This window comes from Petromyzon marinus, chromosome 1 (assembly GCF_048934315.1).
Source record: "Petromyzon marinus isolate PM22_M1 ecotype Great Lakes invasive population chromosome 1, UKy_Petmar_22M1.pri1.0, whole genome shotgun sequence".
NCBI lineage: Eukaryota > Metazoa > Chordata > Hyperoartia > Petromyzontiformes > Petromyzontidae > Petromyzon > Petromyzon marinus.
The window spans coordinates 23,894,641-23,922,273 of NC_133667.1; the positions used below are offsets into that span (position 1 = coordinate 23,894,641).

At 48.0% G+C, this 27,633-nt stretch overlaps 1 protein-coding gene across 14 annotated transcripts in view; it reads right to left on the reverse strand.

The window, feature by feature from the left end:
- Positions 1 to 27,633, reverse strand: part of LOC116938531 (semaphorin-4B-like) — a 185,057-nt gene that overhangs the window by 12,624 nt on the left and 144,800 nt on the right. For all 14 annotated transcript variants that reach the window (XM_076065898.1, XM_032945821.2, XM_032945722.2 and 11 more), the window contains 15 exons: positions 20,866 to 21,026; positions 19,122 to 19,181; positions 17,394 to 17,492; positions 16,813 to 16,924; positions 15,730 to 15,846; positions 14,518 to 14,663; positions 13,443 to 13,615; positions 12,995 to 13,139; positions 12,167 to 12,368; positions 11,108 to 11,223; positions 9,990 to 10,153; positions 9,297 to 9,355; positions 8,091 to 8,573; positions 3,568 to 3,861; positions 1,041 to 1,250 (listed from right to left, as the gene is read on the reverse strand). In XM_076065898.1, the coding sequence (XP_075922013.1) occupies positions 1,041 to 1,250; positions 3,568 to 3,861; positions 8,091 to 8,573; positions 9,297 to 9,355; positions 9,990 to 10,153; positions 11,108 to 11,223; positions 12,167 to 12,368; positions 12,995 to 13,139; positions 13,443 to 13,615; positions 14,518 to 14,663; positions 15,730 to 15,846; positions 16,813 to 16,924; positions 17,394 to 17,492; positions 19,122 to 19,181; positions 20,866 to 21,026 (2,541 nt within the window). The remainder of the gene's footprint in view (positions 1 to 1,040; positions 1,251 to 3,567; positions 3,862 to 8,090; positions 8,574 to 9,296; positions 9,356 to 9,989; positions 10,154 to 11,107; positions 11,224 to 12,166; positions 12,369 to 12,994; positions 13,140 to 13,442; positions 13,616 to 14,517; positions 14,664 to 15,729; positions 15,847 to 16,812; positions 16,925 to 17,393; positions 17,493 to 19,121; positions 19,182 to 20,865; positions 21,027 to 27,633) is intronic.

Consider the following 27,633-nt stretch of genomic DNA (forward strand, 5'->3'; position numbering starts at 1 on the left):
GTGATGTAAGGAGCTTTGAGTTAGTGAAGTATTTAAGCGCCACATAATTATAAAAAAAAATATTACAATGGAAATTATTTAATTGAATCTTGCATGAATAGTGACGTTAAATTGTGAAAATGCATCTGATTTCTAGGCAGAGGTGTATTATTTATTATCTTTAGTATCCAAACCTACACAAATTTTATGATAAGGCACTTCGGCAGCTGACATTGTTTAAACTTGATTGATTTTAAATGAACATAAAAATATATAAAGCTTCCAACTAATTGTCAGGGACGTAGAAACTTCATTGAGCTTGGTAAACTGCAAGAAATTTATATTCTATGAGCAAGATAACATGGATATGGATATAGAGGTATTCAGACAAGATATGAGAATGACAGGACAGATGTATTCATATGAGATTTTAGAATGAGAGGAAATCCCTTCGGTTAGTCAAGAGATACGAGATCAAAATGTATTTTTCAGAGTTAGGAAACACAAGATGCATTTGCTTGTTATGTTTATTCGGAATTGAACTTGAGATATTTGATTTACCCATTTTTTTCATGAATCGAACTACATGGGGCCAGAATACTTTTGCTTGGTTGGCTTATGGCAAACGCTGTCACTTGGTCCTTGCCCCAAAAATGGCTTGTTTGGTACCACTAAGGGTGGCAAATGCTACCAATGATTTTCGTGACACATTTTATCTGTAAAATACACCTATGTATGATAACAAGGTCACTATCATAGCCTTTTATGACAATACTATCATGAGATGAGGGTACTAATGTATATTAATAGAGAAAATAATTTTGGGGGAAAACCGCATCTGATATGAATCATCTATGGAATACCACAATAAATATTACGTGCATTAAAAAAAACAGCGTGTAGGCTACACTTTCTGCTCAGTGTAGACACTGCCCATGGTGGACAACAGTAGCATTTTCCACCCCAGATGGTACCAACCAACCAAACCACTTGGCGGCTCACGGGCTAATTTCAGAACGCGCACGTTCACAGGAGGGCACCTGCTGGGCCGCCGGGCTCACCTGCCCGTCGTACGAGCGCACTCGAGGACTTGGCCTGCCCCCGCCAACGAGCGGAGCAGGTGTACGTAACGTCCCCCGGCGCCGCGTCCCTCAGCCAGGACGTGGCGACGGCGAGGGAGCCTCCGTGCGAGGGAACAACGTCCACGTGGTAGTCCACTCTGCTGAGCTCCTGGCCGTCGCGCGCCCACGTGACGGAGAGGTCCGGAGGACCTGTGTGCACGCGTGTTGCAGGGCCGAGCGGCCCGTGAGGACTCCATGCTGCGAACGGCGGTGCTGGGCCGTTGCGCATCTTGAAGCTGCGACTACGAAGAGTTACTGAGCTTTTGGATGCCCCCATAGTGTTGGGGTCCATGGGGTGAAGGGGAGGATAATCAACATCGTTATCATTACCTGTCCCTTCTGTTAGCTCAGTGGTGATGATGGGACTGAACAAATTTACGTCGTGGTTCTTTTCCCAGTATCACTGCTCCGCTGAATACTTAAATTGGCTTAGTTAGTATTGTTCCCATTTTTTTGCTGGGTTGTCAGAAGCAAAGTTTGATGAAGAAACGTCTATAGCATACGTTTTTTGAGGGGTTAAATTGCATAAACATAAGCGTCGTTAAACCCGCCACCACCCGACACGGCCAATTAAACGTCTACGGATGAACAACTGGGAATACAATTAGTGCAGCGTAATATTTTCTTAATTGGGAATTCAGAAATACTTAGTCATCGCACCACTCAACCCACACATTTTCAGCACTTTTCAACCAAACTGTCTTCATATATGGCATGCGCAGGCCAAAATAAACAACTAAGAGCAGATGTGGTGATGCAAGCAATACTGTACGCACTTTCAGTTTGTCAGTATGACAAGCAGGAAACACAAATCGATGAGTGGAGAGAAACGCAAAGCGAGGTGGGGTGTATAGTGGCGGGATTACTGCACGTGGGTTAAATGACAACAAAATAATGATGCCAGCACCCCAATGATGACATCATCGCACTCCGACGTGTGGCTCATGCGGCAATGAGAGACGGAATCTGGTCACGTGTTCCTTCAGACGCGTGCCTCGTGAGCACCGCATGTTATAGTGCCCAAGGGGTTGGGGTGGGGGGGCTGATATGCCAAGTGTAGCTGTGTAAATGTTTGGATTCGCCACGGCGGTGGATCACTGCGTTACATATTGCAAATGTGAAAGTGGTTTTCAGTTGAAATTAGTGAGGGTGCTCATGTCCTGTATAGGGGTGGGTGGACGTTCCATTGTTCTATAGCGAGAACCGAGCGCATTCTTGAATGTTTGGGTAGACAGTAGACATATAAGGGGCCGTTCATAAATTACGTCACGCGATTTTGTACGATTTTTGACCCCCCCCCCTAATCACACGGCGTCACAAAAAGTCAGACCCCCCCCCCTCAAATATGACGTCACAAAGCTCTGCCCCCCTCCCCCAAAGAAAACATGCTTCAAATCGCTTTAAACTATTGTCATTGTAGTGCGTATTTAATGTGGCGCCGCACTCTGATGTTGTAGGAGAAAATATTTATTTAAAAGTCAATTTAATTAAGTATAACGTGTTGTCTATATTTAAAGTTGCGCATTTTCATGTGACGTCACATTTCTCAACCCCCCTCCCTCGTCACACATCGTCACAAATGTCTGACCCCCCCCCCCTAGATGCGTGACGTCATTTATGGACGGCCCGACGGCACAACCCCTCAACAATTTGATGAATTGTTTTGTTATTAAATTTAAGCACCTGTTTTGGTTCCTTTTTAACCGTCTCTATTTATGGCATATTCTTTCGATTTTTTTTTGCCAAATGTCTTTGCTCAGTCATAACAATAAATTTGAATCGCAGAAGCGATCTAGTATTCCAAGCCAAGAGCAACCATACACAAGCCAAAAAGGTGTCTAGAACAGCAAAAAGGAGAATGGGAATCCCAGCATGCTTTGCATGTCACAGCATGACATTTTGACATTTGTTTCTGGCCTGCAAGCATTCTTTTTTGGCGGTTGAATTACTGAAGATGCTACCATGAGTGGCGGAATTGGGTCACATGTTGCTGGAGACTCATGAGCTCCCTCTGTTGCAGTGCCAGCACCGACTTGGGGGAATGCTGTAAAAAAAAGAAAAGCCTCTTTAACCGAATTGCGACAATTCATCACATTTCTGGGATGTCGAATCTTTAATTTCATTTCTAATGGAAAGCCACTAAAAATTACTGTAAATTTATCTGGCGTGTAGAAAGTGGTTGTGATATTTAATAGAAATAAACACTGCTTCCCAGTTGGCAACGGGGAAGGAGTTTGCATTGATGTCCAGAGCTAAATGTCCTTTTGTCCCCCCCCCCCCCATGTCCACCATGTCCACCATACAAGAAGTGGGGGGTAGAGAAAACACTTCAATTTCGTGAGCAAGTCTATACCCCATCTCCCCCCCCCCCCCCCGCCGACGCTTCACCACTGCACGAGACGCGGCACTAGAGCAGGGGAGGGGGGGGCGGCGGCACGGTGGGGCGGCAAGGTGAAGCGGCGCTTACCGCTGGCGCGGCAGAACAGGTGCACCGGCTGCACGCCGCACCAACTCTGGTTCTGCTCAGAGAGGAGCGGCGGCAGCAGTGTCACCGGTGGCGGCGGCGGCGGCAGCGCTGCCGGGCGCTCCGCCCCGAGGGGCCCTTTGGAGGACGCGAAGACGACGGCGGCCGCCGCCGTCGGGTCCACGGACGGAGCGGCGGAGGAGGAGAGGCGCAGACGAGCCGCGTTAGAGCCGAGGGTGGCATGAGGGAGTGCGAAGGAGACAGAAGATGATGAGGATGAAGAAGAGGAGGAGCGAGCTGGAAAAAGGCCGCAGGCGAGAGGACAAGGGGGATGGCAGACAGAGAGGGAGAGACAAAAGTGCGCAGTGAGAATCTGAAACAGGGAACGGCACTCAGAAAAACGATGCAGCGTTCCACTGGTTCCATGCAAAGTAAAGTGATAATAAGCAGGCAAAAAGATGTCCTAAACAGGAAAACGTAACAGGAAACTCGGCGTGCTTTGCGCTCTTGATAAAGCGTCGTGTTATATTCAAGGTCAGGTCGTCCGGCGAGTTACTCGAGCAACATAAAATAATGATGCTTTTGGTTTACAGCTTTAAAAAAAGTACTTTAATAAACAAACTAAAAATAGGGTAGCGACCGTTTTTGAATTGAAAAAAGACGGTGGTTTTGCATTCCTCGGTATACGAACAAATAAGCCCAAAACAAAAATTACATGTGAGAGTTCTGGAAAAAAAAGTTTTTATTTTAAAAATTAAAAATAAGGAACTGTACAGACAAGCTTTAACTCGCTCACAATTCACATCTCACCATTTGATTTTAATACGATACATAGCAATTGTATTATGACCTGCACCCCAACCTCCTTCTCCAACCCCTGCCTCAGACCCATCCAATAATTTTCCTAAAAAAAAATTTCCCATTGCAGAATTGTGCGATGACAGTTTGCAGTTTTTGTTTGTTTGTTCCAAGCCTGTTAAGTGCTAATTCTAACTACGAAAACGTGTGTTGCTCTTCCCCTTAATTCTTGCTGTTTTACAGACCCACAGGTATATATATAAAAAAATACTTTCAGACATATTGGCAAAAAGCACCCGGTCCCAATTTGTCTTGATAAAGTACAGTTACGGTAATTTCATTTTCCCACGATTGATTAATTTAACAAAATAAAGGCATAAAAACAATGGCCCGTTTAACCATGATGTCTGGACAACCACTCCACTCCGTACCCAGTGTTTCACGAGCCCGTGTGTATGCAGGACTATACCCCGTGCAAATTTTAGATTTACTCGGACTGTGCACATTTTTAATTGGACGTTTAAAGTTTAAAAACTATCAAAACACAACAAAAATGTTTTACTTATAGTCCAGTTAACACTGCAGCAAGAGTGCTCGACTCACAGTCAGACGGTTGAAAGTAAAATTCCTTGCTGGGGTGGACGACCCAGGCCAACAGCTCTCTGTGGTAATTAAAATGACTGCCACCTTGCGAGAAGTCAACAGCAGAAAGGCCCCCGCCATAGAAACGTGGAATTTTCACCATTGGCCAAGGACCACCATCGGAGATGAGTACCGTCCCAAGATTATTTGAACATGACAACATAACCAACTGACAAAAACGCCGATTCCCTTAAAATATTCACACACTCGATTGAACACGCGACGTTATTTTCCCTGTGAATTGGCGACACGACGGACAAACCCACATGCTTTAAACCGTTGCAATGAAGCACGCACAAAAAAGCTCCATTTGACGTGGAAAAACAAGCGAGGTGCACAAAGGTGCAGGTTTCCAGCGATGCGACGCCCATTGCAGTGCCCCTTGCGAGGCGGCGCAATTCAGATGGCGCCATCATCCCACCCGTCGCGGTGCATGTACACCGTTCTCGGCGTGGCCACGGACGTGAAACATGTACACCGTTCTCGGCGTGGCCACGGACGTGAAACATGTACACCGTTCTCGGCGTGGCCACGGACGTCAAACATGTACACCGTTCTCGGCGTGGCCACGGACGTGAAACATGTACACCGTTCTCGGCGTGGCCACGGACGTGAAACATGTACACCGTTCTCGGCGTGGCCACGGACGTCAAACATGTACACCGTTCTCGGCGTGGCCACGGACGTGAAACATGTACACCGTTCTCGGCGTGGCCACGGACGTGAAACATGTACACCGTTCTCGGCGTGGCCACGGACGTCAAACATGTACACCGTTCTCGGCGTGGCCACGGACGTGAAACATGTACACCGTTCTCGGCGTGGCCACGGACGTGAAACATGTACACCGTTCTCGGCGTGGCCACGGACGTCAAACATGTACACCGTTCTCGGCGTGGCCACGGACGTGAAACATGTACACCGTTCTCGGCGTGGCCACGGACGTGAAACATGTACACCGTTCTCGGCGTGGCCACGGACGTGAAACATGTACACCGTTCTCGGCGTGGCCACGGACGTGAAACATGTACACCGTTCTCGGCGTGGCCACGGACGTCAAACATGTACACCGTTCTCGGCGTGGCCACGGACGTCAAACATGTACACCGTTCTCGGCGTGGCCACGGACGTCAAACATGTACACCGTTCTCGGCGTGGCCACGGACGTCAAACATGTACACCGTTCTCGGCGTGGCCACGGACGTCAAACATGTACACCATTCTCGGCGTGGCCACGGACGTGAAACATGTACACCGTTCTCGGCGTGGCCATGGACGTGAAACACAACAAAGGGAATGGGCCGCGTTTAACACTGCGGCGTGGGCGAGCGGACACCAAAAGCATTGTGCAACTAAGCGGATGTCAAAAAGCACGTGCACAGTTACACAACCCCGTAATGCCTGGAAGGTTGATTAAAGGATGGTTCAAGGACTCTGTGTGGCTGCCAGCAGTGGTGAACATCACATTGGCTGGCCACTCCCTGGTTCTTGATGGGCATTGCTCAATGCTGAGCTCGAGCTATGCAAGTATGTGCCACTGTCGGAGAGGAGCAGCTTCCTGCTTAGCAGGAACCCAAATTGATTAATTTTTCCACGGGCTCCACAACACAATGTGTGTTATGAGTTGGCCAATCAAATCTACAGTCCCTCTCCCCCCACAAATCTCCACATTGCCCACGACGCAAAAAAAAGACCACTTCTGGAAGCTCCAAAAAAACCACGCAAACACGCACAGGCACTAGGGGGCAGCATTTTTATATCTATGGTAGCAAAATTCAAAACTGAAGGAGCAGGCTAGAGAGATGGCAAGTCCTTCAGAGAACCAAACTAAGGTGCACAGCTGGGTTACTTGTCCAGACGTTCACGCAGTGGAAGGGCTTTAACAACAAAGCCAGGAGGCTCTTACAAAAAAATGCACACACTTTCGGCCAAAAGATTTATCTTTTTTTCTTGTTGTCATAAAAATGTAATTATACACTTACCACTTTGCTTGCCCTAAAAAAACACACACATAGCTGCCCTAAAATGTGAAAATGTACACTTCAATGAAAGGCTACTTGCCGAAACGCAACCCAAGCGAGCTCCCAGATTGACAACGAGTGCAGAAGACAGTAAATTCTCATCCGATGAAAATAAATGCAGTTAAAACCAATGACAGTTAAGAAGGAAAAAGGCTTTTCTCGGCAAACAGTGTACAAACGAATGAGCAGTTGCAAAAAAAAAAAAGATCAACTCAATACGTTTCATCAATCGTTGTTTGTTATCACCTATCTGTTGAAATGAAATAGATTCTGTGCTGCTTTAATTTTCAGTTCCGAATAACCTCAAAATACAGGATTCACTTTAAGGTAATCATAAAGTAATTGTTGTACATACAGCCTTATGGCTTGCGATTCTCAATAATAATGAATTGAAAATCAGTTGCAAGGTGTGTCCGTCTTCGTACCCTTCTTGCTTCTTTTGTAAAAAAAGATAAAAGTCTCAATCGCGTAGCACAATGAAAGTTTTAAAGCTGCCGGTTGAAAAGTTTATGAATCAACCTTTGCAAATCCAGAATTCTAATCCATCTCCTCATTGCCGACAAGACGACCCACAGCGTGAGCCCAGCCGAAGTTCAATACAGGATTAGTCAGTTTCTTGGCAGTTGCGTGAAATGCGACCAAGCACACCGTTCCGTTCCGCGACTTCTTCGTCTCACTGCCGCCGCTACGCCTGCGATTCGTTTAAAGCCGGCGTTCCAATGAGTGGCGACTTCGTGTCGGGGTCCATGTTTATGCAGTGGGTGGGTGACCGCACCGGCGTGACCGCATCTGCCCGGTTCTGCCCGGCCTTGGTGCCGTGTGGCGTGCAAGGCCGCTCGGGCATCTCGCAGTGCACCAGCCGTGCCACGCGCTTCTTGCACTCGCGCGCGCGGTGCACCACGAACAGCAGCAGCAGCACGTTGACGGCCAACGAGACAGCCAGGGCCACCACCATGCCCACGCCCTCGCTGCCCGACTGCGCCTGCATTTGCGTCTGCGGTCTGATTACAACCTCCGGTGTCTCCTCCCGAGTACGTGACAACGACTTTGATCTTTCGCCATTACCTGCGTTCTCGTTGCTGGAGCCCGCGGTGGTGCTGGGCGCCGTGGCAGTGGGCGCGAAGGAGGCGTTGTTCCTGGTCATCTCGTCCAACCCCGAACCGTCTAAGTCGGAATTCTTGTGCACCACGGGGGTGATCTCGGTGACGGGCGTGGTGGTGGTGGTGGTGGCGGCAGTGGTAGGCACGGTTGTGGTGGGCACGGTGGTGGTGGTGGTGGTAGTCGTTGTGGTCGGCGGCATGCGAACGTTGAAGCTCGCCATAGCGCGCCTGAAGCCGCCCTCGAGCGTGTAGCAGATGTAGGAGCCGACGGATTGGGGCCCGGGCGAGGACAGCAGCAGCCCAACGCGGGGATAGACAGTGTAGGCCACCTCCTGCGAGGTCAGCTGCCTGCCGTCGTGCTCCCACTGCTCTGTCGCGAGGTTAGAGGGTGGCGTGCAGCGCAGGAGCAGCGGCAAGCCCGCCTGGATCCTCACCTCCTTTTCCTCCACTGCGGTCAAGCACAGGGCAAATAGAGCAGCACTGTTTGAAGCAGAATTCAATTCAAGCCAAGAAGTTTGTCTCGCTGCTCAAACGAGCGATGTAACGGTGTCAATTTCCATTGAATTCCCCAGAGCTCGTGGTGGAAATTCTGCATTCTGATTGCATGGATTAGTCTATTCACAGGGACCACTGGTGAGTTCTAACGAAGCAGTATTTACTTTAACAACCCTGGACAAATGCTCGGTTAACTTTGTACCAAATGACCGTATTTTTGAATCGTGAACTTTCCAGTTGTAAGTCAAGTGCCCCAACCAGAGCTTGGTGACAAAGAAAACAGAGAAGTTGAATGATGCGATGTGGTTCCTCCTAAATAATAATTCCTGTAATGACCATCACTAAAACTCAATTCACATGTATCTGCAGTAACGGTTCAGTTCAGTACAAGTCTAGTGATTAGATTGGGTGCATTTTCCAGGTGATTTGGTCATCGGTACTAATGAATAGTTCCGTCATAAATAAGGTTAAAATTAAAACCAGGGCTTTCTTGCGAGACATTCTACCTGCCTTGATGATCAATAGCCCGCTTAAACGACCAATTAAACGTCAGAATAACAAGACATCTGTGGAATCGAACATTGCATCGCTTGTGTGGTTGTGGCTAAAGTGCCAACGCTCCCAGATGTCTTTCCAAACCACGAAGACTCCCGTACCTCATGCGCTTTCGACTCACCTGGGTCAGCGGGACAAAGGCCGCTTGCGTCCGCACGTTCAATGTCCTGAATCCACGCGCTGCGAGGCACACGACAGGCAGCAGTAAATCACGTGCAGTCACGTGCAAGAGGCCTAATCACAGTTACGTTCAGATATCCTAACGATGAGAGAGCGGTGGCGCAGTGATTAGCACAACATTACTTAATTTATTTTACCAGGTAATAAGGTCCACTGAGCTATAAAGCTCTTTTTCAGAAGCGACCTGGCCATAAATGAAAGCCCAATGAAGTGACTCATTATGTGGAAATGTATCCACTGGAAGAACATGCAAACTCCAAATATACAGGCAATAAGGGTTGGGATCGAACCCATGACCTCCTGTATACCAGGCGAGGTAGTTAACATCTCACCACTGTGGCGCACCAGCATACTGCGGTATGAAGCAGTGAGCTAATCACTGCTCCCCTGCTGACAATGTAACCCCACAGCAGCCTATAACATCTGTTTCATGCATGACGGCGGTCACCCATACAAGTGCTATTCAGGATCAATCCTATCAAGATATGACGTGAGCGGGTTCCATTCCGGCCGATTTGGTCACAGGGTTCTGCATCAACGACGAGGTTGAACTTTAACCAGTTGTTATATTTTCCGGTGCGCCGCCTCCGATGGTGCGAGCGACTGTGCCGAGCGCGTCTGGCCTGTCACTCACGATGCGGGCTCGGCCTCCTGCGTGTCGCGGCAGCGCTCCGACCGCGCGTCCCACGCGCAGTGCGGGTCCCGCGCCAGCACGCAGTCACCGCACGTGGCGTAGGCGCCGCAGTCAGCCACGGGCACCTGCAGCACCGACGACGACGAGGCGACGTACAGCAGGCCCTGCGCGCCAGCAGCAGCAGCAGCAGAGGGGGCACAGCAGTGTTAGACCACGTTCCCACAACTACTGGGGAGCAAGCTTTATTGGATGGCTAATCCGGGCAAAATGGGGTTGGGTTAATACGCCTGAGTGATCACAGCAGCAAGCCTTATCGGTGCAAGCTGGCACCAACCCAGCCATGTAGTCCGCTCAGATGCCCCACCGACACTCTCCACTGTGTCAAATGCAACTGTTTGCTCATAACAATGTGCAGAACATTGTTATGAGCATTGCTCGACATCTTATTGTTGCTGAATTGCTGGCGGGTGGCTGTTGTTGGTGACCCTTTTCACAAGATTCCTCGACAGAAGTCTGTGCTGACAAAACTGCAACCAGCTTTAGGCAAGGCCACTCATTCATCATCGCTTCCTCTTAAACCACAACAGCCAGTGTCTTCTCTAGCCTGTCCCCCATCCGTATTGTCTCATCTATCCAGCTGAACAAAAGCTCACACATTTTGGAAGTAGCTGGGCATGCGGGACTACACGACAAAGCAAATGCAGCTTTGCTCCACAGATGAGTACACTGATGGGACTTGCCTCAATAACACACACAGAATAACGCACACACACGCACAACCCCCCTCATATAGCCATAATGGACTCTTGGAGGAAGTGCTGTAGGCGAGCACCTATGAAGGTCGGCGCAGCACACGAAGAGTTGGGCAGTCCGCACGATGCCCAGCCGCCTTTGTCTCCCCAGTGGTGATGTTTACACAATGAACCAGGCACTAATTTGAGGCCGGGTTGACCTAGTGGAGGCACAGGATCGTTTCAGATGATCGTCACCGGTGTTGGCCATGAGGGAGAATCGAACGCGGGTCGCCGGGTTCGTAGCGCAGTGGGCTAACTGCTACACTACCGCTCCCCCCAAAACACGCACACACACACACAGATAAATATGCACGTGCAGTATACCTTTGTTTCCAGAAGAAGTAGGCTGTTTATTGATTGGGGCTCTGAGAAAAGCTGCATCTCCTCAATCAGATGCATGTCTCCGTTGATATTTATGGCTTTGTGTAGAGTCCCAGCATCTGAAATTACAGCAAGTACATCTTAATCATTGAACACGATGATTCAACTCTCCCAGGAAATCCCATGAATTGTCTCCGATTCCGGGGTTAGGACTCAATTAAAAAATCGACTCTTTTATTTACGAATCTCATTGGCTTTTTCTGTTCCAATGTGTTTGTCCCATTAGCTCTTACACAATATTAGCAATGCATTTGTATAGTTGAGACATTTTCTGACAATTGATTATTAAATGCGTTCGATGCACGGATCGTGAGAGTAAGAATCGATCTTAATGGAAGAATCGTACCATTGTTATATGCCTACTGATCATCGTGAACATCACCAGAGAATACCAACAGACTCCCAACACTCTCTCAGTGTCACGACTGCCTTTAATGTGGCATTTAGCATCTATCACGGTGAATATGCTAACTCTTCTTAACAGCCATTTGCATGGGAACTCCAGCAAGACATGTACTGCATACAAGTATTACACGTGTATGGATATGATGCATAATCATACACACTTTATAAGAGTATGTAACAGGTCCAATTCAAATAAAATATAGGCCTTGTTAAATACAAATACGTAATGACGTATATCTATTTATATTTCACAATATAGCACTGCATTAATATGAGCTCACAGTTCAGTCTTGCTAATATTCACTTGTTCCCTCATTACTTTTGAATTGTGCTGTCGTTTATTATATTACTTTTTTTAAAGAGGCAACGGCATAAAACGCACGCTCGCAACTATTTCGCCGTGACAATATCATCGTTTTTTTTAAATTAAAAGCCCGGCACTGCCAGGGCCCCTTCCACCCAACCGCCGGTGGCAGCACCTCGCCTGACCAAGCCTCTACAACGGAGCCCGGCGCTTTGACCACGGAGGCCACCGGCAGGCGCCAACAGCACCGTGGCCCCCCGCCCCCCCCCCCTCCGGCAGTGGCGGCGGCTCACCTGTGGCCATGTACATGACGCGGTGGTCGGCGCCGCCAAGCGAGCGCACGGTCTGCACGGCGAGCTGCGTGTAGCGCGCGTTCGCCGCCACCAGGAGGGGCCGCTGGCCCACGGGCTCCACCGTTTGGTCTACGAGAGGGTGGTCCCTGGCGAAGCTGACCGTGCGGTCCGGCAAGTCGAGGGACGACTGGCCTCTGAGGCACTGCAGGGTGGGGTGGGGGAGAAAGGTGGGCGACGTCGTCGTTACAGGGAGGAGGCAAGTACTGTATATAAGGAAACCCCGTAATAGAGTTTGGCGTGATAATCAAAATGTTACAAGATGCGGGAGAGAAATAAATGGCATGCTGATGCAATACATTAGTTATTGGAGGCCGTACAGACAAGTCAGACCATATTCAGACGGAACGTAATCATTTCCTGATTCAAATCACCACCATGATTCATGGAAATCTATCGACATGGTTTTGGTGGGGGTGGTAAATAAACTCTAGAAAGGTAAAGTGCAGTCCTGCAATTTCTTGCCGACAGAAGACGGACCTCCACTCGAGGGAGTTCCAGGGTACTTTGGCCTACTCTTCCATGGTCCACTCTCTAGATCTGCACAACTCTTAGTTCAACATACGCCACGGGGCAAAACAAAGCCAGTGCCGAATATAATCATGATCCTGAACCCTGACAATTCAACACCTCATGAAGGGCGACGCTAACGATTTACCGTCCGTACATTTCACCAACACGGGTTGGCCTAGATGAGCATCTACTCCTCCACACGGCCGCATGGGTTTTGTCATTGGCGGCGGGTGGTGGTGGTAGTGGTGCTGCACCTACGCTGCCAGGCCGAGGCTCCGGGATGTCCCCCGTGAATGTGGCCCATCTCTGGTCGGGCCCCTTCTGCTCCTTGAAGCGGCCCTGGAAGGTCTGCCGCACGTCATCCATGCTGTAGGCGCACACGGCCGATACGTTCGTGCCCCCACTGAGGAAGGGAGGAGGCGACGCCGCATACACACGCAGTTCTGGGTTACTGTCAGTGGTGTTGACTTGCAGTGGCAGTATTTCAATCGATCGATGAAACACATTTATTCTAAAGTCGCATATTACCCACTGAAAGCCTCCCCAGCCGTCACCTATCTCTCACAGCCTTGCAATGCAATGATCCGTCTCGCTCGTAATAATCTCCTCCGACCCCCTCCCCCACTTTCCCTCCCCCGAGCCACACGGCCACCCCTGCCGTGCTCAGTATGAGAGTGTGAACCAGCAGGGAACGTGAGGGTCGTACACTTCGACGATGAAGACGGCGTAGAAGGTCGTCTGGCCGGGCGCCGTGCGCAGCGTGAACACGTCCTGGATGAGGTTGAAGTGGATGTTGCGCTCGGGGAGCGAGCACTCAAGCTGCGCCTTCTGGAACGATGTCCACATGCGCTGTAGCATGCGCGTGCCTCCCATGTCTCCCTGCAAACACGGCAAGCCGGTGAGCGTCTCATCAACCCCCTCCCACCCCCCCCCCCCCCGAATCACGGGCAACTCATGATGCAACTCTCTGGGGTGCCGTGGTGGCGAGACATTAACTCCCTCCCCTTGTATGCATGAGGTTATGGGTTCGATCCCGACCCTGACGCCTGTTTATTTTCGAGTTTTCATGTTCTTCCCGGGGTCATGTGGATTTTTCTCCGGGTGCTCCGGTTTTTCCCTCCACATTTAAAATCAACATGCGTCTGGAGTATTTGGCAGCAATTAATGTCCACGTGACAAGCCACTTCATCGAGCTATCATTTGTAGCCAGGTCGCTTCTGAACAAGAGCCAATAGCTTAGCGGCCCTAACCTGGTCAAGTAAAAAATAGCTTCTAGTTCGCTCTGTCAACGTGCAGCTGAGGGGCAATGCTCTCCGTCCTTTGGCTGCCACTCTGTCATTAATCACGACCACGGCCCACGCACCAAGCAATACGTTCTGCCCTCCATTAACAGGAACCCTTTTGGCTGCTTAATATTGGCACCCCCACCCCCCATTGCCACTTACTCCCATCGTATCGTTAATTGTTACCAAGTCTCCGGATTTACACACGCAACTTGGTCCTCATAATGGTTAGTAGCTCGAGTCCCATATACAGCGGTGAGGTACTTATATATATATTTGAAACTTATATACTTCATTTGTTTCTTCTCTCGTGGCTTGCTTACCTTTCCTGTACTTTGTACTGCCATCGTTTTTTTGTATTGTCATTGTAACTTTCTTACCCACCCCTACTGGACATCTGTGAAAGAGAGCTTCATAGCTCATCCGATTCCTCCAGTCTCAATAAAGATTCAGATTCTGAGGTGCGAGCGCCGAGCACGGCGACGAGGAGCAAAGTACCTTGCAGACGCGGGCGATGCGTGACACCACCACCTTGCTGTAGAACTCAAACTCCCGCGCCGTCTCCGTGAAGAAGAGGTACACCTTGTCATCCTCGTCGCCCTCGGGATCCTCCTGCACAAACTCCGACCCCACGAACCTCGGCTCTGCAGGCGCAACAAAAAAACAAACGGCCCATGTCAACGCGTCAGCAAGGGCCCCCCACCAACTGTCACCCGATAAGCGAATTGCATTGCCGTGGCACCTTTGCACACTTCCACAAGTGAAACCGTATTTTTGGTCACTGTACCATCACTCTCTCAGTGCAACAGTTTAAATATATATTCATAATGTATCCTTGTTATCAGTGAAGAAGAATTGGTGGCTTCTTCCGCATAACGCATGTGCTATTAATGGTGGTTGCCCAAGATCACGTGGAAATTGGCTGTGATAACTGAACGGTTTGGGAGCCGGTGGTATTCATTCTGCTGGGTATGGCGTTAAAACTGCATATGGCGATTGTTGGAGGCAACCACCTCAATAAAGTTTCTCTAATTCAGGTTCAAGAACCCTGGCACGTAGCACGGTGCGGCGAGGTGGGAGACGTGGGAGTGGGATCAGATGGGATGAAGGAAGGGAGCTTGCCATGGACCTGCCTTGAAGCAGACATTTTAAGAAGAACGATATTCTACAATTATGCAAAATGTATAAAAGCAGTGAGAGCCTGTGGGTTTGTCCTTAAAGCTCAGCTGACTCCTATAGCTCGGCTGGCCATTGCACTCTTCCATTATGCTCAATTTCACACCTTGTACATTTTCACCCCCCACTTATTTTCCATAAAATAAAGTAGAGATGACACATCTGTGGATTATCCACTCCATCCTGAGATCCAAACTACCGTCCGAGTCCCTATAAAGCAGCGAGGTCTCGCCGTGTAATTCCACCAACGTAATATAATGTTACGCGGATAAAAATCGGAGAAGATTTCAGAAGTCTTTGTGAGAAACACTTGGTGCCGTGGCTCTAAGTTAAGAGTCAGGGCCACAGAGAGGGGGTGGGGGAAGCAGGCAGGTGGGTCAGTTTGCCCTGGGCCACAGATCCAAGGGTGTCTCAGGAAAGGGCTGAGTGTGCCGCAGAGGGGGGAGGGCTTCGTCTGGCGTTTTTTGTTTGCCTCGGGCCTCCAAAAACATTTCAGAGGCCCTGGCGAGAGTGGCAGTGCGAGCGCTGTCCCACCGTAGAGCCAGGACACCAGCAGGTCGGACTTCATGGCAGGCCGGCTGCCCAGGCTGCGCTGAATCACAGGCTCCGTGCCCAGGAAGTTTTTCATCATGGCCGAGTACAGCTCCCCATCTGTTGCAAGGAGAAGAAGAGAAAACGAGGTCACAGTGCCGCACAGTATACAGGAGGGCACCATTTGCTCGCTCCTTCGTTCATTCTAATAATACGGTGCGCTTTGTAATATCCTGTCATTCTTGATATTTGGTGTGGAGCACAACATAGACTTATTTCAATTAATTATATGTTACATTATATTCGTATGAATTATGTGAATTATATAGAGTAGTGGCGCAGTGGTTTGCACGCTGTGCTATGAACCAAATGTCTGAGTTCGACTCCTGGCTATGGCTAATATCACGTGATATGTAAACCAATCCTTGGCACCCTATTTTCAAGAACCTGATGAATGATATATTGTTGTGAGGACTTAATCCAGAAGTGGATTGAAAATGGATGTTAATTATTATTAAAGAGCAATGTTACTGGATGAGAAGAAAGTTGAACTTACTTTCTCAGAAGCGGTCTGGTGACAACAGAGAATAGGGCATCTTTGAAAATATTACAATTTATTTATGGGTGATTTTTTTAAATTCTGGATGTGGATTTACACTGAAACACAAACACTTTGTGTCCTATGAATGAAATCACAGGGCACATGGCCATTAAAGTCAACTTCACAGCAGAAGCTTCGCTTTGGTAATCCTCTACTCAAACTGGTAAGGTGCCAGAATCAAAATCGAAATATCGACCTTTCTGCAGCTGCCACTCAAGCTGCCTCGGCAGTAAACATGCCGATCCCTGAAGGTGTTAATCCATCCCACCATAATAAATAACCGCGTTAATAAAAAGTCGTTAAAAACACATCAGTTGTCTTTCGCAAACACTCTCAGTGGAATTAGAGTGTGCGACGGCTCAGCGAACCAAGCCGATGAGGTTGAGGGGCAGGACCGCGACACGATGGAGTGGCTGCCGTGGTTGCGGCTGCGGGGTAGCAGGGCGGGGGGGGAGGTGGAGGGTGGGGGAGGGGGCGGCTGGTACCAGCGAGCGTGGCCGTGTATGCCTGCGTGGGGTTGTACGGGGAACGCCCCCGCCCATCCTCCGTCAGGACCTCGCCTTGAGTCGTCGTCACCAGGGTGAAGTTCTCCTTCTCCTGCGAGTGAAGGGGCTCCTGGTTATCGTCTCGGATTTAAATGCCATTTCTGGTTTGCGATGGATGGCAATCGTGCAGGTGTGAGCGTGTCAAGCGGTGAGCAATATCTGAACCGGTCACGGGCTTTTTGACGACTTCATTCAACCCGTACTGACCAGCGTGGTGAAGTATGGTCAAACAACGCCCACGTGACCGACACTAGGTCACGTCTGATAAAGAAGCTAATAGCTCAGTGGTCTTTATCTAATAATAAAAAAAACAAGTTTATTTAAACTATTTTCGTGATTTGTTTACCTTTCCTATATTTTGCGCTCCCGTCGTGTTTTTGTATTTTTTGTTGTAACTTTCTGATCCGCCCCCTACTGGACATCTGTGAAAAAAGTGCTTTATAGCTCATCAGATTCCTCCTGCAGTCTAAATAGAGATTCTGATTTAATTGTGAATGCCACGCGTTGTGCAGAAGCCTTACAATGTAGGCACACATTGGATGGAAGGCGTACGTCCCACATACAAAGAGGTGCGTCTCGTTAAGCTCGACGAGCACCCGGATGAAGTTGAAGCACTCCATCTGTAGACGCACACACACACACAGACAAAGATCCCTCGTATAGCCTATTAACAAACTGTTAAGGCAAGTGCTGTTAGCGAGCACCTATTAAGGCCAGCATGGCGCACGGGGTCAGGGGGTGGTGGCCAGCACGACGCCCGACCACCGCCATCATCTCAGACCATCATAATAGGCACTCATTTGAGGCCAAGTCGACCTAGGGCAGGACCAGAACCGATTCTGATAATCGTCACTGGTGTTGGTGGCCGTGAGCGGAAATCTGATTTAGGTAAAATTAATTCAGGAAAATAAATGTTTCATTTAATGGCCTACTGGTCTTGCAGACTTAATTTTTCCAAATTGTATATTTTTTTAGCCGGAATATTTTCGCTTGTTGACCCAGTGCCAAATTGGGTGGAGGGTCACCTGCTGATGCCATGGCCTGCAGCCAAACCAATGATGGCAAGGGGAGAAAATAATTGTTGCACGGCATTTAAAGCCAATGTCGCTGTTAAACATTAACCTACCAAGCTCATAATAACACCACAGGATTGAGCTTTCTCTCACCTCACAGATTTAAACACCCCTCATTTTATGTACTAATTATAGGAATTAGTTGAAGCAGAAAATATCTTGATTTCAGCAAAATATTCGTGAGGCTGATCAGCAACTCCACGTGTGTCAACATCATTCATCACCAGCAGAAGTCATTAAATCTATTCACCTGGTTTAAAAATGCGTGAACACACACACAAATAAAAGTTGGTGTGTGCAGTGAGAATGGAATAACATTGTTAACCAAATTAATCAATACTTTGGTCAAAGTCCCTCCCCACTCCAATGGGCAATGGGCCATTTTTTATCTTTATTGGCAGCCCTTAAGCCAGTGATGGAAATTCCATATTCTGACCACTGAGACCAGTCTCTCTAAAGGACAAACACTTTGACTCTCACAAATTGTACTCATTTTATCGCACCTGAATGCATGATTAGGCCGGATCTAACCCCTGGTTAAGAAATTGAACTTGTGACGACTGTCACAGTAGAACGCACTGTCAGTGTCACGGGGCCAGATCGTAACAACATTTTTAAGAACACAGCCGAGCAGGTTTGGTGTCCCAGGAATGGCCATGGGCTGTGCTGCCACGAACTGGATCTTGTTTCCAAACTTTGTGAACTGCGGCTCTGAGTACTTGGCCCATTCTGTTCAGTACCCCCGGCCTCCCATGGCCATATTGAGAGATCATAAAATAAAAAAAAGCCTTCAGCCAATTCCATACCAAGGAAACACCTATTATTGTTTACACTTCCCAACGAGTGTGTTTAAACAAACGAGGCCCTCAAATGTGAGCGACGCCGTTGACCGTTGTGTCTCATTTCCACCGTGAGCCTCCCAACGCCACGAACGGTTCAGAAGTCGGCCTGCATGGAATGATGAAAGGAGGCCACAGGCCACATGACCCACAACCTACTGAGGCCACCTCGTGCTGGGTGGCCACGATTAGGCTGCTGTGGGAAGGCAGGCAGCTGGGCCCGGTAGCCCAGTTCATGAACCGAGCTGGTTCGCTTTTCAGTGGCCGCAAAAATCCAGAATGTGTTTTCCCCTTTAGTCACGTATGTGACTATGAGCGTTGCGTCATGCGATCTCACCGTTTCACTTCTGCCCTTCATCACACACTCTTGCTGCTTGGATGACGCATCCCAGTCGACCTGGCCAACGACAAAGCAACGGTCACTCATCCACGTCTCTCGCAGCTATCACATTTCCGCACACATAAAGTGTGACCTTATAATTGTGCACGCGCTGCACGTTCTCTCTGCTCATGTGAGACTGTAAGAAGGTTTCAGTACTCGACATATGGGAAAAAAGAGCTTCATAGCTCATCAGATTCCTCCAAGATAAATAAAGATTCTAATTCAATACAGAGATTTTTTGGTATGTGAGAAGCTACAGTTCTTAATTTTTGACGTACAACATTTATTTCCAAAGGCAATCCAACTAGTCTATTATACAACAGTGTATGCAATGCAATTGGGACTTGCATTGTTACATTGATGTGCGTTTTAATAGTTCATCATCAAAATTTGTACAGTCTATTGTATTTAATAAACTGTAAACAATACACTGCAGTATCATCCTGGTATGCACATTGCGCGGTGTGTATGTGTATACACATAGGAATGCATATGTACACACAGCACAGTAAATATAAAATGTGTTATTATAATATGATTAATATAAGTTATGCTCACATAAGCATAGAAAACATGCAGTGCATACATAATTATGAGGTTACACAATATTAATCCATAATTAAACTACGCAAACTAGTATGTCATATAAAACCGTACCACAATTTTACAAAATAAATAATATTTAAAATCATGGCTTCCACACCTGCTGTATTTCCACTATTGTGCATTTACGTTTATGCAAGTTAAGAGCCAATAAACAAAACCGCTCCCTTTTTTATTCTTAAAAGGAATTCTGTCAAACTTTAAGCAACTGCAAGAACATGTGATGATTAATGTGACATGGGTAAATATTTGCCACGGTGCCCTAACTCGGGCCTAATTGTTTTGAATGAAATCACTGAATCCACCGAGCTGGAGCAGCTTAGTCATGATTGAATCGTACAAAGTGCATAAATGCCAGCGACTGAAAAAGGGGGGAAAAACAATGTGCAAGTTATATCTAGCGCGAAAATATTGACTTCAAATGAAAGCTTCGTTGCGAAATAGCTGATGTCATGATTGTGCGTGTGTGAGGTGCACATTGGGAAACGTGGCCCCGGCTATCTTTGGCCCATGGTGCCCGCACGTCACACACAATGCGAATAACGTCGATGTTCGACACGAACGCACGGACGGCTTCTGCTACGCTGCTCAATTCAATTGCAATCAAGCTGCTGCTGTAAGCAAAAAACAACGTGCAAATCACAGCACACGAAAGCAACGGTGGTTGGTAAAGAAACAATTGCATTTGGAAACAATAAGTTGCTCAACGAAGAGTAGACATTTTCATTCCAATTATTCAAGTTTTTCTCTCCTTTCTCATTGGAGACACAGCAACAGGATCGTCCTGCATCACACAAGGGTGCCAAGGCCCATAACTGCACACTTTGAATTGGGTGCAGTTGATGGTACTGGGGAGGCTTTCCCCAGCCGCCCGTGCTGTCGACTTCCTGTCGCTGATCCAAGTCCAAGCTCCTCTCTGCTTACGAGCGACTGCCTCTTCTATTCTCTCTATGAAGTCAGCAAACACGCACGTATACTCAACTTCTTTCGCACCGTGCGTAGCCGACCGTGCTAAATCGGAGGTGCCCAATGTTCTTGAGCAGCGCGTCCGGGGATGCGGTTGCATTTTAGACGCCACGGAAGACAAGAAGCTCACCCGACTGTGCGTCTCCTCGGAGATGTTGCTTGGGTTGAGCGAGAAGACGGCGTCGCGTGCCCCGACGTACAACACGTCCCCCTGCTCCGACAGCAGCAGCGTCGAGTAGTTGCTGACGCTGGGCCGCGTGAACGCTCGCAGCCGCCCTCGGCTCTCCATGGCTGCCACGGGAAATAGGGGCGAGGGGGACAGGGGTTGAGGGGGAGAGATGAGAAGCGGGTCGGCACGGGAGGCAGCGCTTCGGAGGGGCAATGTTGAGATATTATCCGTTTTCTTGCCATCAATTACGCTGACAACTCTGCCTATCCAGGTGCCTGAATATCGGCTCTTCTGATAATTATCCGAGGATAATAGCAGTCACTCGACAGTGCTGGAAATGTTTTTACCGATTATCCCCGTTTATCCGTCGCCACTGGCGGTTTCTTGGGGGCACCGGATTTGTGACTCTTCAAGGGAAAGAGACAGCAGGATGGAAATGGCACCCAATTACTCCTCTTGTCCGTGTTGATCTATGAAAAGCCGCACAAGCGAGATAGCGGTAATTTCCACCGAGAGGATATTTCACCCCGTGACAGCCCCTACACAGCCACGGATAAGAAGGGTATCACGCTACTCGAGGTCTTAGAACTCATGAATTTGGCATTTTCAAAGTAGTGTAATTTTATTGCTCAATCACGTTCGTGATTTTTTTTCTCCCAAATTAGCATAAGGTTGATTTAACCACAGGTTTAACCGAGCTGTGCGACGTGTCCGCAAAGTTCACTCAGCCTGAATTAGCCAATGGCACGAAATAAAACGAATTGTAAATTAAAACGTTGCTTTCGTGACATTTCCTTTATCCCTCGGGGGAAGGTCACGTGGGTGGGTGCTCGATCCCCGGCACCCTCCCTGCGGGGGAGGGGGCGAGGGGGATTGAAGGCCCCACACACCTGCATGTGGAACTGTATATTAAATGGATGCAAAAAAATGCATTGGCCGAGTTGCCCGAGTGGTGGGCAATGTAATGGTGTTCTAATGGCAATGTTCGGAGCATCTCAGTGACCGCTGTACGAATAAACCAAATAGTAAATTAAAAGCAGGTTTGTGACATTTCCTTTATCGTTGCTTAGAAAGTAGATAAAGTAAATTCACTACTTTTTACGATAAATGAATGTATTCATAATGGAATCCCGTGGAGCGTCATATAAAATGCTTCTTTACAGCGCAAGTGACGAGCGATAGCAACAACACTTTCATTCATTCTCGCAGGATTTAAGAGTGCACACAACACGGCGTCAACATCACAACATGCGTTCAAGCACACGACTGTCCTACTGCTCCGGCACAGAAAATTAGGAAAGGTAGATTTTACGTTGCTGGTGTGACCGTATAAATAAAAGAATCCACAAGGTGGCAGACTAATGCCACCAGCTCGACATTGTGCAAAGCACTTCCTCGGCGGTGGCGCTCAATCCAAACTCTGTGACAATTTTCCTATCCCTCTCCCGAGGATCCGCCGCCGTATCGCGAAGTGTTTGTGTTCCAACGATCCCGAGAGCGAAGGCGTCGGTCACCCATGGGCGTCAAGGTCAAAGGGGATGTTCCAGGCTAAGAGCGATCCGAGAAGTCCTCAACGGCGGAGCGGGCGGAGGAGGCTGTGGGTGTCTCGACGGCTGTGAAGGCGGACGAAGAAGGCCGCATCTTCTTAAATTGTCACCCTTGTCATGAACCAACACTGCCGTGTAACTGCTCGCAGCATCGCAATCATTAACCGTGATCGGTCTGCTGGTGGATTAATCCCCTTGCCAGGTCGTCACCATCCCTCACGGTCCCACGGTGCCACAATCCATCTCACTCCGGCGCATGAACAGAACCAAAACAATCGCTCCATCTCTGCGTGCGGTCGTGCTATTGGGGCGCATTTCCTTCTTTCCCTTTGGATTTCATTCCATCACCAATCTCGCCTACCAAGAGATCATCCACTTTAGTGACGTGTCCTACCCAAATCCACTCAACTTGTCTTAACAGTCAATGTGATATTTAATCTGTGTTTATTCTTGGTTCCTCTTTCAGTCTCGTACAACTGGATAATTGTATTATGGTAGAAAAAAAAAGAACAAGTTAAGCTTCCCAAAACGTGACCAGGTTCCTGATACCTGGAGGAGTTTGTTGATCGTCGCATAAACCAGAGCCCACTTGGCCTTCCCGGGAAAAATAGGACAAATTCAGAATTAAAGCTTTCGTGACTGCATAAATTACTCATTGTTTTTTTCGGTCAAGTCACGTATGTAGAAATACCATAAAATTATATTAAAATAAATCAATCACGACGTTTCGACCGCAACACAAGCGATCTTCATCAGGTGTAAAAAACAAATAGCGAGGGAGCATATGGGGTGACATCAACGCAACACATAGAGAGCGGCCCCTCCCCCCACCTCTACTGCTTATTTTAAGCCTCTGTCTGTTCATCCCTCCAGCCCTTTTTCTTGCTTCTCTGTCCGTCTTTCCTCTTCTTACCTCTTGTGTCGCTGTATATGTTTTTCTGCTGCCTTGTACCTCGTATTTGTTCACGCTGTCTATGCTGGTATGTTCAACCCAGAGGATGAACACAAAATTTAGCACTTTTCTGAAATTTGTGGTCCGCCAGGCAAGTGTATAACTGTGTTGTTGGCCTGACTGGTTTTGCATCACCTAATTTTTTCTAAGGTTTATTGAATTCTCGTCTCTCATATTCTTGTTGTATTTACCTCCATGCTGTTTAACACTCTATGTGTTGCGTTGACGTCACCCTATGTGCTATTTGTTTTTTACACCTGATGAAGATCGCTTGTGTTGCGGTCGAAACGTCGTGATTGATTTATTTTAGTATAATTTTATAGCATTTCTACATACGTCACTTTACCGAAAAAAACCAATGAGTAGGACAAATCCACTTGTGTTGTGCCACTGCCTTTGAAGGGGACACCGAGAAGGGAGTCCGCTTTTGCCCACGATCAACGAGGACGATCTGATTGGCTCTTTTCACTCTCCAAAACGACTCGTCCTCTCCCCCCTTTTGTTGCTTCTGAAAACGACGTCCACACGGCACACACTGTGCCCAAGCAACCGGTACAACTTCACCAACAAACACGATGTGCCCGTGTCGCATTCAGCAAGGCAGACAATTGTGTTCCGCTCCGTGTTCACTTCTGTGTGCGCGGTAGTAATTAATCATGAAGTGAGTTGTAGGTTTTATTTTTTGTTCACTCACAGAAGGTGCGAGAGTCAGAGAAGCATTACGGAGGAATAACAAGGGGACCCCCCCCCCCCCACTGCACGTAGCTGAAGGTCTCGTGATCGTTTCTGCCTGGGCTTGCAAATCCACAGCCCTCACGGGGAAACATCCCAACCCTGGCTCTAACACGTTTAACAATGTGATGAGCTTTTACAATTACAGCCACAGAATAAATTGTGGCCATCTCAATTGGTAGCCAAAAAAAAACAGTGGTGGAAATTCCACGTTCCTATGTTGTGGTGGTGGGTGGTCAGATGCACTTCTGTGGCCGTCTGGAACACTCTTCCTTCCGATATTAGGAAGGCACTGGGAGCTGTGCACTTTTAAATCGAGATTGAAAACTAACTTCTTGAGAACAGTTTGTCGTGTTTAGTTTGTTGGCCTTCCCCCGCACCTCCGATTAGCACGCTTGGCTACGCGCGCTGCGAAAGAAAGTTCAACATACGCAAAGTGAAGTTTTTTTAATTTGACATTCGGACAACCACTGTTGTTGACGTTCTACATTTGATCGCCCGCTGCGTGACGAGGGGCACCTACGAGTCACGCTACGTTAATCATCACCGGCCCTTGCCGCGACCAAGCAAAGGGAAGTGTGGTCCCGAAAGGAAATGTTCTTTTAACCGGCAAAAAATTATTCTTGCTCTTGCTGGGCCCCGAGTGAAGGCATCGTGCAGGTCAACGCACCAGCCTCTTCACGAAAGCACAGTGCTGACCAACAGGCCATCGTAAAAGATGCTAAAATGGAAATGCAATCTATTATTACCCCCCAAAGATCAACCAACACCCTGATTACACCTGACAAAGGTTCCCACCACGAGATTTGTCATGCATACCATCGGCAAAGCTTTATTTAGATAGAGCGTGGCAGTGGACTGGTGTAACACGTGACAATGCAGGCTCTGGGCACTCCTGCTCAACAACACTGCCAAATAAATGTAAATACATAAACGTAAACAGGGTTCAGGGTTACAACACAACTGCATTGAAATCTAAAACCCATTATTTAGACTACAAGGCTCTTCCCAGTGCTGTGGGATTCAGATTTAGTTTCACATGAGTTGCACATCTGGATTGCTGGCGGTGCGCAGCAGTGAGGGTGCTTGACTCACAATAGGAAAGTTGCGACTACAAATTACGGTCATGGGTTGACTCAGCCGATCGTGCTGCCAAGGGTCGATAGTCGGTACCATTCCAATGGCAAGTCGAAAGTTGTCATTCTTTGGAGAGAAAGGCCGCCACCATGGGAATGTGGAATTCCCGCCAATGCCTTAGCGCTTCCCACAGAGATGAGTGCTGACCCATTGCTCATTTGAGCAAGGAGACACTGATATTTTTGACATCTACCTTAAACTTGATGGCTCCAAAGACAAGCCTGTAACCAGGCAGTCCAATTAATGAGACGAATCCTCTTCTAACTACACATCATAAAAACGCATGGCATGAGTGACCTCAACGATGTCCTCCACCTCGACTGCAGGTTCACATGGGGAAAATGTTTGCCAACATTTTGTTTTACCTCGGGTCAAAGGTCATAGGTTTATTCTGGTCCAAACGAGCCCCCGACTCGGCTCCGTACAACAAAAACAACCGAGGTAAAGTGCTGCGACTGACAGACTGGCTCACCGATGGACACGTACTGTCGAACATTGCAGCAACTCTTAACAAACACCGCGCAGGGAAGCGCATCGCAAGCATTTGTAAAGCCCTGCTGCCTGCCGTCTCCTTGCCACTGCGCTAACTCTGGGGACAATATCTCGCTTCATTGGCACGGCGGGCTCTTCATTTGGCATGTCGCAACACGCTCGTATCGATTTGTATGCAAATTCCCATCACTTGAAGGAGTGATGCAAGTACTACTTATTGCCAAAGTACAAGCGCTCCAGCCCTCCCCTGCCGCTCGGCAAAATAATAATAATAATTAATGAAACAAGCGGTGGAACAACTACTCAACTGAGGGACACCAAAAGCAATCGTCCAAATTTCCCTTCTCTCTCGACGCAAGGCAAAAGTCGTCATTGAGAAGTATCCATCGGCCGCCTTTGTAATAAACCACAATATCACGAACCCTATGTTAGCTACGACGTGTCAAGTGTCCATCAAACCACTCCGGTTTTACGTCAGCGCGTGAATCTGGGTGTGTTGGGCACATGTCTATTGGAGGGTTAGTTAGGCTCGGATCGATCTCACACAGATCAGTGTGCTTGAGACAACGCACTTCAGAAGTCATTCACTCCGACCGGCAAACGACAACGCAGGAAGCTGCCGGCCTCTCGCATTCCGAGCGTTATCCCCAAGTGCGCGTGGTGTATTTTTGTCCTCACATTTACAGTTGCTTTACAAACGCCAAAGTACCCAGTGAGGACCTATCCATTTCTCAAGCAGAAACCTCCGCAAACAAAAGAGTTACATTCACACACGATGGAAGACTTTCTGGAAAACTGAGGATCAATTCTTCGTGTTGTGAAGCCTTGTGATAACAGTGGCAGAAACGTCACTCACGAGGCCATAACATCGCAAACGCTCACACAAGCTCCGCGTCGAACGCCCCTGTCAACGCGTGCGTTAATGCATGCGCGCGGTCCGGTTTAGCGCTCCGTGGATAAGCAGTTTATTTGGCGTTTCTTTACGTGTCCTGAAGCAAAGTAAAATGCATTTAATTCCATTTTTGTTCCAGGGTCATTATCGTCTGGGAGACCATTCATGGCTTTGTGGGGCGGCCGCACGCGTGTGCGCTTCCCAAGCGTCGTAACGTGGTGGTGGGGAGGGATCGTCGTAGTGTGCGTTCCCATCAATGGGGGTTTCAGATGCCCCCGCCTCACCGTGAACACGAAGTACACGAGGTGGGGGTGGAGACGTTATTTGGCCGAGATGGACGGTTGATTATTCCGTACGCGTCCAGATACCGCTGGCAACACGACAATTTGTTGCTTAAAAATAAAATAGAAAGAGCGATAGAAGCAAAAAAATACCAAAAACAAATGATCGCGGCACCAAAGAACACACCAACCGTGAGATGATGGGAACGCTGATTGTTGCCTTTCAGAACAAATTTTGTGAAATAAATAAACAAACACATTTTTCCATTAAAGTTTATGAACACGTGCCTGGCATTACATAATTTTGTTTTCAATACAGAAATTGCTATCATGACTGTAGTTTCAAAGTTAAATGAGTCTTTCACCAACTCGATGAACGACGAATATAATTACGGGTTGTCCTCATTTTACAGTGAAATGTGAAGGCCTGTATAGTGAACTCAGTCTCTGTGAATGCAATACCACTGCTTTATTGCACTTTTAGCTCTGGGATTCTTGGTGTGGAATTTTGTTTGGGGGCACTGGAATCACGGAATCACATTTATCTCTTATGAAGTCTAATTATACTGGATAGTGGTGTTCATCAGCATAGGCATTGCGAATTAAGCTATCTGTAATTGCGGTACCGATTTATTTTAAGTGATTTAAGTTGTTGTGAATACAATCCTGTAGGATAACTTGAGCATTATTTCTGGG